Raw genomic sequence first — 11,898 nt, 5'->3', positions numbered from 1 at the left:
GCCACGCCTCCCGCGCTGAGGGGCCGCCCCCACGCACCTGAGGGCTCGGCCGGGCCGCGCCTCCGCAGCTGCCCGCAGAGAGGGCGAAGGCGGGCACACACCGCCCTCAGCGGCCCCCCGAGCCCCCAGCCCGCCGCGGTGCGGCTCCAAGGCTGAACCGCAGCGACCGATGGCATTTGGGAGCTGAGGCCTCTCTGCGAGTAGTGCTCGCTGCCGTACCCAGGTGAGCCGGACACGGCTGGGCCCGCCTGAGGCAGTGCCCCCTCAGGCACCTCAGAAGGGAGGCACTTCAGAAAAGGGGTCTGCGGATGAACAGCCAGTTCGTTGATCTCAGCACTTGCAAGGGAGGCAAGCTGGTCACAGACAGCAGAGATTTGCAGGACAGTTACAATGTGCATCTGCAAATGCACACAGACTCCTTAAACTGTGTTTGAGGAGGCTTAAAAAGAGCAGCTGGAATACAAGTTCAGGTTGACAAACAGGAAGCAAGTTGTCAAGGCAGGATGTAAAATTCAGTAAGTAAAACATATATTTTAAAGGCAAGACACATATTTCAGTTTGTCTTTGTATTAATGACCTGATACATATCTTTTTACACTCCCAAGTCCTCAAGCACAAGAACTGTATTTAGATGTAGGATCTCCTGTGCCTGCTCTCACAAGGGCCTTATATCTAACACCTTATTTAATGATGCATAAACCGCTGTTCCAGCAACTAGAAATATCAAGCCAACAGGAACTGTGACCAGGCTTAATAGAATGGGTACTTTCCACATTTTAGTGGAAATAGTGTGCATTAAATGATACTGCTGCGACTCTTCCAGGGACAGTGAGTGCTATTGGTTTACTGGGATTACTATCACAGCTTTTAGTTCACAAAATAGTTGAAAAGTTACAAAAAGGTCAAAAAAATTTGACACCACAGATCAAGCAGAATATTTTCATATTCTTATTTAGCACCCACTTTCTTCCTAGGTAGCCAATATCTTGATATGAGGATAAAAAGGAGACATGGTAGTTTTTTGAAGGAAAAAGTAGGCTGGTTACTTCCTGTTGATTAATCTTGTCTCTTACTCCTATTTGGAGTTTTTACCACTTTTTCCTATTTGGATTTTTTACCGCTAGGATTTTCCAACACAAATCTGCCTCATATTCTCACTCTGCAAAGGACAGACAAGTTATCATACAGGGAACAACTGGGCAGTTGTGTAAAATTTCCAATATATCACCTTTCAGTCCTGAAGTATGTATCTTTCATGCCTTAACAGGACAAGTTCACTTGGCTGGCACAACTGGAATTCACACGGACTTTGGCTTTCAGATGGAAGAACAACAGTTCTGTGATCATCATGCAGGAGTACTCTCAACTGTTCTGGTAGCAGAAATAAAGCCCAAAACTGAAGGTAAGATTTTGCTCGATGTTGTAAAATATATGTATATGGTTAAAGCAAAACCTCTCTCTTCCCTTTGACACCTGAAAAATTTGAGTGTTTTCGGTTTGGGCCAGCAAAAGATAAAAGGTGATGGGACCATTAAGACAGGGAGTTTATTTGTGCCAACTTGGAAATTGAAGGAAAGCAATGAATCATTACAGACCTTGGTGAAAAAAAGCTCTTGGGATCAGATTTCCTAAGAAGGTATTTTACTTCATCAATAAATGTGTTTACTGAAAAAGATGATACAAAATATGTCACACAGACAACGTTCATGCTGACTGCGGCACGCGCGCCTTTCTGGGTGTCTGCTTCTGGGGTCTTGAAGATTTCCTGGCTGACTGTGGTGACTTGCCAGCTTTGGGTGTTGCAAAAGACTTTGCTTCAGGTTTTTTTGGAGACTTTTTCATGTCTTTTTCTTTTATTGCTTCCTTTGGCTTACTGACCTGCTTGGCTTTTTTCTCTTTCGATGGTGTCTCCAAGTCTGCACTCTCTTCTGCAACCTCAGGTTTTGATTTTGGAGTATCCACCACTAGAGATGTTTTCTTTCTCTTACCAAGGGGTGTTTTGGTTTTCTTGCCCAACTTGTCACCTTCTTCTGAATTTGGTCCCATTTTCTGTATTTAACATAAACAAAAAAATTACCATTCCACCCAAGAAACATATTTCCTGTTTTTAAGGAAAAAGATCAATGAAAAGCATTACAAATGACAAATACTTTCAACTGAACTGTACCCTAGTCTTGAAATGTGCTAACACATACTGTTCCCTAAGGAACAATGAACAATTGAAACAGTTCCAAATCTTTAGCTTTAACTGAAATGCAAGTTTCTTAATATTATTCAACAATTACCTTCAGGTCAGCTGAGCTCGTTGTTTGTATAGGCACCAGCTGTGGAATTTCTTCGTCATCACAATCACCTGGTTCTTGGACCACTTCTGTCTTTTCTTTTATCACAGGCTCCTGGGTACCAGCAGCAGCTTTACTTTCTTTTGTCACAGTGACTTGACTTGATTTCAGTTTTTTAGCTGTCTTCTTCACTTTCTTGGGTTTTACCTTCTAGAATTAAAAAGAAGTACATCTCAGACATATCCCCATGCCATTTCTAAATGTATAATAACTGTTTTAATGTGGTTAAAAATTAAATGGTGTACCAACATTAAAGAGTTTTATTCAATAGACCTGGACTCATTTAGCCATATGTAAAATATGAAAAAATGCATTACATGCAGAAGTTTATTATAAGTAGCTCACAACTACAGTAATGTCAAGCTTACAGTCTCTAAGTTGAATATTCATGGTCCCAATTTAATTTCAGACATATGAATATAAACAGAAGTCAGTACAAAGGAATAGCCAATTATTATTTTTTAACAAGTCTGAGGTCCCCCTATACACACAAATATATGAGATTGAGAATTATTCAGATGCCACTGATTAACCAACAAAAAACAGATGCATAATCTGAATCCACATATATATTAATGAGTGTATTTTCAGAAGGTAAATACGGATAAACAATAGAAGCAAAGCTCTAAGAGTGAATCTCAGGTCCCTTGAGTTTAGGTCTAGAAATAATTTATTTACAGTTTGCTTTAAAACCTGTAAGGGAGTTGCCATAATTTCATTATTATTGCTGAGTATTTGAAGCACTGAGGTAGGAGTGTCTGACCAGTTTTAGCCATAAAAACCTGGGGTCAGTTCTAATGCATTTAAACCCAAAATAACAATGCATAGAAGGAAAACAGAGAACTACAACTAAATGTACAGACTGAATTTATGCAAAGTTTGAAGAAATTTTGGTTACCTTTACTTCACTTTTCTTGAGGGATGGCTGTTTGTCAAGCTCATCCAGGTTGGAGATATTTGCAGTGAATATTGGGAGTGCAACCGATTTAAGTGTTTTGAGGTGAAGAATTTTTACATTTTTCCATTTCTGCAAAAACAAAGCCCAGCATATTATGTAAAAAAAAGGCTGAAGTGTGAACCTATTTGTCTGTAATGCAGTCAATCAGCAGTACCTTTGGTAACTTGTCACCAATCACTTTTGCTGCTGCAATGATATTCTCAAGTATCTCATCCACTTTCATCCCAGTGTGACCTATGCGCATTGTACTGGAAGGAAAAACAAATAATAATTATATATGGGCAAACAAACTTATTTCAAGTCACTTGTTTAGTTCAGGCATACCCAGAAAGGCAAAAAGCCCACTTATCTGCAATTATCATAAAGGAGGGATGGCCATTGCAGAAATCTTTTGTGATAACACTTAGAAGGGATTCACCTGTATTCATCTTTCCAATATTTAGGCATGCAACTTCTGCCTTACATTACAAAGCATTACTACCAATTTGGATCCTTTCAGATACACAATACATGAAAAAAAATCTTATTAGACTAGAATATTTTGGAAATAGAAAAATATTATTAAATTAGATTAAAACTAAGATTGTACATGCACTTTGACAGTGACAGGTGCCTAGAAATTCCTTAGCTAAAAGGAAAAAGAAACAAAACCCCTCAACTTCACAGTAAAACTTAAGCAGAACTATTAATTTAGCTATACAAGTAAAAGTTCAAAATGCCCTCCATTTGGAATGGTAACCCTTAATATCTTTTTTTCACATACTAAAGGAATAAAAATAACTCACTTAAAATTCCTACAGTTAAGATAGAACCATCCTTCAAGTGATGTATTAACCTATTTGTACTTACTAACAGCACCCTTTGTTGTTAACTGGGAGTGTAGTCCCTTGGATGTGTTTTTCCAGTTCCTTGGCAAGATCTTTGGCTTTCAGGTTTACAGATAAAGGTGCCCTAAAACAGAAAGGGAGAGGGGTAAAAAATGGAAACAATTAGAAATCCCAAAAGAAAACCAATTCCTCCATTACTAAGAAGAATCTGATCTTAAAAAAGATAATGCAAGAATGGATTTCCAAAGTTTAAAGACCTACTTTTTCTTTTCATAGAAGTGTTTGCCCAGATGTGAGGGCAAAAGCCTTCGAATTCGGTCATCAGACAGAAAGAGATCAAAACTGTTCAGGAGGCGCCGCTTGGCTTCAAACATTTTATATTCCTTTTTGAGGGTTTTGTAGGAGATGATCTGCAACACAAGCACCAGTTTAGCCCCTGCTGCTGAAAATGCAACCTGAAATGCTTCTCAGAACTGCACAGATTAAAGCTGCATAACTGAGAGTCCATCACCCTGCATTCTTTCAGAACGCTGAAGACAATCACAAAGTATCCATTTCCTATTGCCTTAAAGTATCAAAAAATACAGATCTCTTGCATAGTAACTGCACATCACAAAACAGAACTTGCATACATGAATAGCATCCAAATCAAGGTTAAAAATAACATGTTGTTATACAGTTTTATTGCTGGTGGCATAAATAATCAAACGTGAATTCTCACAGTTGGTTACTCAAACTAAATATTGAACATTTATCTAGAAATTGTATTTTATTATTAAAAATCCTGTTTCAAACTGAAGAAATTATTCTGAGTAAACTTTGCCTTTTAGAAACATCATAGTTTGAGTAGTCAGAAAAATCTTACTGGACTATGTGAATGAGAATTAGAATATTAAACAGCAGAAAAGAACAACTACTTGTATTCTTTATGGTGATATAACACAAAATAAATGACAGTACTGTATTATACCAACAAGGACCACCCTTACCCGGCTAATACTTCTGATCCCATTCCTGAGTAAAAGTTTCTTGTACAGATTTTCAGTCTGTTCTGCTGATAAGTTTGGTTCATCCTTTGTGAACAGGCAAACATCAGCAGTTTCTGGTCGAATGCCATGGGGCAGTGGTCTACAAGGAGAATATGAGATGCATTAAAAATGTCTAATAAGAGAAGTTTTCCCCAGAACTAGGACTACACTGGAGATGAGTCCCCTTTAACAACCTGCCTGTACATACACTTTGTTAACTATTAAATATTCTCACTGGAACCTACAGTTGATAAGCATGCAGAACTCTAAAGGTGAAACCATAAAACACCACGGCTCCAGTCAGATCCAAGGTGGAACCCTCGATCCTGCCAGCAGCCCATTCCACACAGGTCCGAGGAGGATCCTTCATGCTCCTCCCTTCATGCCATGGCTGTATCCAGGCATTAGAAAAATAAGTTATAGCAGCCCTGATAAACGGATGTAAACTTTCTCAATGTAGTGCAGCTACAGTCTAAAAAGAGACTTCTAATTCATATTCAGGTTTGGTTATCAAAACAAAGAAGTATTACTAATGATTTGGTGGTGGTGGGTCAAGACAAAGAAGGTGATTCTAGATATAGACATAGGTAATATCTAGATATTTTCTGTACCTTAAGCACTGAAAGGCATTGTAAATGGCAACCCACAGAACCAGCATCCTGCATGCAAAAAGCTGCAGTTATACCCAAAGCAGGATATAAAAGCAGCTTCTGAGCCGGCAGTTCTTAGCCACGGCATAGAAGCTCCCAGGACAAGGCCCTGGCAGTCAGACCCCTTAAGCTCAGAATCTGCAAAGTGTTCTTTTCCAAGCCCTGTAAACATGCGGCCGGATATCAATGTCTTACATTCTGATGAGCTTTGCCGCCTGCGGGACCTTCCACACCGTCACGAGGAGATGAACGCTCTCGCCCTCGTTGAGGAGCAGCGCGTCTCCCTTTGCCTTGCTTCTGGAGAAAGCCAAGAGAGCCTCCACCGCCTTCTTCACCTGCAACGGCACCACAGCGGCGCCGGCCGCGGGTCAAGCCCGGCCCGGCCGCGCTCCCGCCGGCCCTGCTCCCCGCAGCCCCCGGGCGCGCCGGTCCCACATACCTGGGCGCGGTCCAGCGGGCTCCTCCCGCTCGCCATGGCGTTACCGCTCCGGGCACCGGGACACCGGGACAGCGCTCCCGCCACGTGCGGCCTCCGCGCCTGCGTGCGCGCCGCTTTCCGGGGCGGTGCACCCGAACGCTCTGCTTCCGGGGCAGGGCTCGCTAGGTTGGGGCTGGCCGTGCGCTCCGTGCTTCCCTCCCCTGGCGCCCTCCCCGGGGTGCGGCGGGCCCGTCCTGAGCTTGCAGGCAGCTTTGCCCGGCAGGGTCACCGGCTAACCGGAGCAGAGTGCCGGAGGCCGTCAGTCCATCTCGCTTCGGCACCACGGCCAGCCGGATGTTAAGCCGAATTGCTCGCAGTTGTAGCCACCGTGTCTTCACGGTGAAAAACGTTTAGTCGGGCTCGCCTTGTTTTATGGATGGTGCTCTCGTAGTCCAGCCCCGGTTGCTGCTGGCCCCCTTTGCTTCCCGGGGTGGCTCGTGTTTAGCCTGCTGTGCTCCTGGCGCTTTCCAGAGCTTCCCCAGCCAGTCATTTCCCAGCCTGTGTTGCCGCAAGGGGCTGCTCCTTCCCGAATGCAGATTTGCATTTGGCTTTTTTGAACATTGACGGGTTTGTGTTGCCGAGTCTTTCCAGCCTACCTAGGTCTCTCTGTTCATGCGGGTAATTGTTGGTCCCAAGTTTGATGCCCCCTGCAAACTTGATATGACCATACTTCAGGTCACTGTTGGAGATACTAAACAGAACATAGTCCTGGATAAATATCAGCAGCGCTCCATTTGTTACTGGCCTTCAGGTGGAGTACAAGCCATAATCTCTGCCCTCAAGTCCTGTTATCTGAACAGTGGTTACCCATCTAGCTGGCCCCCCAGCACACCATCGTGTTTATGAAAAATTGAGCGTGTTCTCCAGATTACTTCTTTGCTTTTACTTCCCATATTTCTGTCCTTTTGCACTGGAGTTCTGTAATAAGTTCCCTGTTTAGCCAGGCCAGTCTCCTGATAGATCTACTTGTTTTACTGAGTATTCAGGAGGAACTGTTTGTATGATTGGAGGAGGTTGTCCTTAAAGACCTGCTGCCAGATTTCCTGAGCTCCTTTGCCTTCAGAGCTGCCTCCCATGGGATCCTGCCCACTGGTTCTCTGAATAAATCAGAGTCTGTCTCATGGAGTCAGGGACTGTATTCTGCTGCTCATTTTCCTCATCCTCTGTCTTGAACATGGCTATTTCCAGCAAACCACCGATTATCACATCAAACCACTTCTTTCTTGTGTGTGACTAATAAAGGCAGAACTGCTGCATCTCCTGTTCAGTTTAGAAATGCATTGACTGACTGCATGGAAATAGCTTAATTGCAGAATGCTTATTCCATTGATTTCCATGCTGGATAAGTAGATTGTTCTGAGATAAAATTTAGCCTGGAATTATTTTGGTCTCATTCTCACAGTGCTGTGTGTGCCCTGGCAGCCCTGGGTTGTCTGCATTCATCACACAGGTAAGCTGCTCTTTGGATAACACAGCTATGCATAACCAGGGCTTAAATATGTATGAAATTAGGAGTCTTAGTCATTCACTCTTCTTTAGATTTTTTTCCTGCTCTTTGTCTTTCTATGTATGGTTTTATTCCTTCTCATCAGATGTCTTCCAACAAAATTTGTTGCTCCATCAGTGTGGCCAGTGCAAAGAGAAACTAAAATACCCTTGTTTCTTGGCAAGCTGCTTTATGTAGTGGTTTATATTTTCTTTCTGCTGTTTGTGCCCTTGAGCAATAGTAGAGTAGTTGATGACATCAAGACTTATCCAGACAGGAAAGAACTATACAGACATATACTGATTTTAAAGAGTGAAAAAAACATCCTGGAAAATGGAAGTTTTCCTTTCCTATTGTGTTATTTGAACAAAACCAAATCAAAACAAAAAAGAAGCTGGCTAAAAAAATGTCCTTTGTTGCCATGTCATATGAAGTACTGATTAGAGAAAATAGGAACACACAGGGTAGCCAAGGAGGGCAGGCTCATTAAAACCTTTTCAGTACTGCTGGAATTTCTGCATGTGATACTGGCTGTGGTGCTCTATATTCTGTCTAGTAGCCTTGCTTCTATCTTTGCACATTTTAGGGCAGCTGTATTTTAATAAAATATCGACATTAATGTGACATGGTAAAACAAAATAGAAAAAGTCAGATGACTGGAACATCTCTCTGAAAATGAGCCAGGCTAGTCCTGTAAGATGTGATTGAACAGCATGTTTGAAGACTGACTTTACTGGGTCAGTATAGCATAAATAGGATAAAACTGCAGGGACTATTATTAGTGACTCAAATTTGAATTTTTCACATATCAGTCTCACCCAAGTATATTTTTCTGAAAAAGTTTTGTTCTGACATGATTAAATTTTACCAGATGTGGTTGAATGACTTAGTCTAATCATTTTCTCTTGAAAGGTACTTGGCATAGCTAATAGAGCTGTCTTGGAAAAGTTAAGTTAATCTGTGAATAAGAAATATTTCAGCTTAATACAGCATGCAATGAATATAAACTATAAAAGAGCACACTTTTAATTTAGCAATGTCATAAATTTACAGTTACTCCTACAAGGAAGTCAGGTTTGTTACTTTTATTGGTCTTATTGCTGTAGCTCTCAATTTAACTTTTTGGATCATGAAAGTATGTATTTTCTTTAAAAAAATTTGTATAGTTTATTTAAATGCTAAGATGGAAAATTATTTCAAGACGTTCTACCTCATTACTTAAGATGTTTTTTATATGTCTCATTTTATACTTTCACACAGCAAAAGGTGCAGCTGTTTCTGCTGTAAAGAGGTCTTTTGGGTTTAAGGTTACTCAAGTTTCAGTTCCCAGCTTGTGTTCCTCCAGACCGTTTGATGGCAATGCCAACATCCCAGATCTCTGTGAGTGTAGTTCTTGCAAGAACACCAGCACAGAGAGTATGCAGAGATTCAGACAGGGCTAAGAAGTGCCTTACAGGAGAGCTCAGAAGGAATCTCCCCACCAGAGCAGAGCTGAAGCTCTGTTTTCTCTCCCCCGTGCTCCTTTGCAGTGCTGGAGGCAGCCTCAGCTGTACCTGACTCACACACGGCTCTGGTGCCTCCACAGCCACCAAGGGGCTGCTCCAAAGGACAGTCCCTGGCACTGGACAGGGCTGCAAAGCTCTCTGGTTATTATCTTTGCCTCACATCCCTTGCAGGGGCTTCACAGATGACAGGAACGCTGCCTCAAGTACCTTTTGTCACCCAGCAGTGAATCTGTTGTGTCTCTTATTACTCTTATTGAGAAATAGGTGGGATTTTTTAGATGTATGGAACTGACAGGAGATGTAGAAAAATTTACATTGGAAAGAAAGCCAATGAAAGCACGTGGATTATCAAGTTATATATACACAGACAACAGATTTTGGGTTGTTAGCATAAATTTCTATTTTATATTAGGACTAGAATCCTTTCTAGTATTTCTTCAGAGGAAAAGTAATATCTTGTCAGGTTTATAGTGTGATAAAATAAACACAAGGAAATAAACATCTTCACAATATAAAATCTTCAGTAGTAACTCCAGTTTTGTTGGTATATTTTTTTGTACCAAATCCTCTCTAGAGTATACAAAAAGAGCAGAATAAGTAAGAGCCTTTAAGTAGCAGTTCAGGAAGAAAACAGTCTTGTCTGGAGCACAGGTCATCTGCTTTAACAGCATCATTCCAACAGTCTGCAGTACCAAAACAGCCAGAGTAATACAGATCCAATACCTGGGCATTGAAACAATCTTTTCTTCTTAGGTAATAGTCAGTAATAAACACTTATAAAAACACATTTCTCATCATTAACATGATTTTTAGTGTATAGACTGGTGCCATAAGTAGTCTAAAATACAGGTTCTTCATTGAGTCATTTTCACTGGGCTTTTTATGCCACTGAAGAAAGTCTGTAAGGGGGCATAAAAATTGTGACCAGCAAATATCCCCATGGATAAATCTCCTTAAAACAGCTGTTTTTCTTACACTATTACACCATCATCAATAGCTTGCTGTTCAGGAATACAATTTACTGCCAGAATAAGTGTTTCAGGAATGTGGATCAGTTCCTGATTGTCTGCTAAGGTGACCAAGGTAGCTGGAATGGTTTCATACACACAGCTGATGGCAATGCTACTCAACTGATCACTGCACCCATTCCTCCAGCTACTGTGCTTTACTTCCTGGAGTCTGCAGAAACAAGGAATTATTTTCCTGTTGCCAAATAATTAGTACTGCTGCACATTCAGATTTTTGTTTTGTATTTAGTATTTGTTACATATATCAAAGTTTTTGGTTCAAGAACATACAAGTTCTTAACTTATAGAATAACTACTTATGTTTTTGTAAGTTACATCATGGCTAAGCACTCAAGCCATACCTACACTGCACACTTTGGCCAACAGTCAGAGAGAAAGGTGTGATCCTCATCAGTAGCACACTGCAAATGCCATTATACTGAGGGAAAAACCCCAAACTCTGCACTCAGAGTTTTGCTGATATGAATTAAAGCTACACCATGGAATACCCTGCCAGTAGCCCATGCAAGCCCAGTTACCCTGGCAGTGCTCCCCTAGGGGTTCTGCACCTTCAATCCAACTTCTATTTCCTTTTTTCCCCTCCTTCCTTTCAACTGCTGTTGCACAGCTCCTTGGTTTTTGTATCATCTTCAAAGCAGCATATCACATTTTCACAAAAGGAAATATTCAAAATGGTAATTTAAAAAAGTTTATTACATCAGTGAATCAGCAAATAGTGTTTATTTCCAACAAAGCCACATTATCTTTTTTTCTTCTTTCATCTAGATTTAGCTGTATTTAATAGTAGCAAAAATGGGACTATAAAATGTAGAATGGAGATGAAATGAAAAAGTTGAGATGTAATCTGAGGACTACTCAAATACAATGTACTTCCAGCTCTTCTACCCGAAATGCAGCCAATTTGTGTACATTTATGCCTTACATTTTCATGTATTTGCTGTAGAATGAAAAAAAATTAGACCCAAATAGAAACCTCCTACAGGATAGGAATATCTTTAATTGCATAAGGTGGATTCTGTTAATGAATTTATAATAATACAACCTGTCAGTTTACAGACCAGGTGACATTAACTGGAATTATGGAAATGGTAATCAAATGCACTAGATGGGATGAATAATGGAAATACTGACTTTCTATCTATTGATACTCCAACCCACCAGATGATTATTCAGTTTAATATTAAATACTCAGTCCAGCCTCAAAATAATGAAGTTTTAAAATCCCACATTAAGTTTACTCAACAGTGGAAAACTGATGCTGGAGCATTATTTCGTTTTCAGATACACTTCAATGCCTTAAGAAAAAAAGTTTTAAAGGACCTAGCAATTTAGGGATTTAACTGTAAGTATTCTCCAATAATGGTCACTGCAAATTTCAAATCCATGAGCTTACTTCAAGAAGTCAGTCAGATATGTGGAAATCTTGTCAGTCCAGAATATGAACAAGACAGTAAGTTTCCCTGGCTTTTAATTTCTTCATTAGTTTAAGATCCAAGGAACTGTGGGTTTTGTTCACTTGGTAAAAACAACAACAAAAAAGTTACTTTTAAACCCTGATTTACCAAAAAAATAAAAGCCCAGAGATTTGCAGACATA

At 40.6% G+C, this 11,898-nt stretch overlaps 1 protein-coding gene across 1 annotated transcript; it reads right to left on the bottom strand.

Moving 5' to 3' along the window:
* Positions 1-1,624: 1,624 nt before the first annotated feature.
* On the bottom strand, positions 1,625-6,402 carry RSL1D1 (ribosomal L1 domain containing 1). Its single transcript, XM_064725799.1, has 9 exons — positions 6,245-6,402; positions 6,001-6,140; positions 5,117-5,255; positions 4,389-4,537; positions 4,150-4,251; positions 3,455-3,548; positions 3,241-3,369; positions 2,286-2,492; positions 1,625-2,049 (listed from the first exon to the last, which is right to left on the bottom strand). Exons 1-9 carry the CDS (start codon positions 6,278-6,280, stop codon positions 1,705-1,707), a joined length of 1,341 nt encoding a protein of 446 aa, XP_064581869.1. The 5' UTR covers positions 6,281-6,402; the 3' UTR covers positions 1,625-1,704.
* Between the last annotated feature and the right edge of the window lie 5,496 nt (positions 6,403-11,898).

This window comes from Zonotrichia leucophrys, chromosome 14 (assembly GCF_028769735.1).
Source record: "Zonotrichia leucophrys gambelii isolate GWCS_2022_RI chromosome 14, RI_Zleu_2.0, whole genome shotgun sequence".
Taxonomy (NCBI): domain Eukaryota; kingdom Metazoa; phylum Chordata; class Aves; order Passeriformes; family Passerellidae; genus Zonotrichia; species Zonotrichia leucophrys.
The sequence above is the reverse complement of the archived record's forward strand: the minus strand, read 5'-3'. Positions and strand labels throughout refer to the sequence as shown.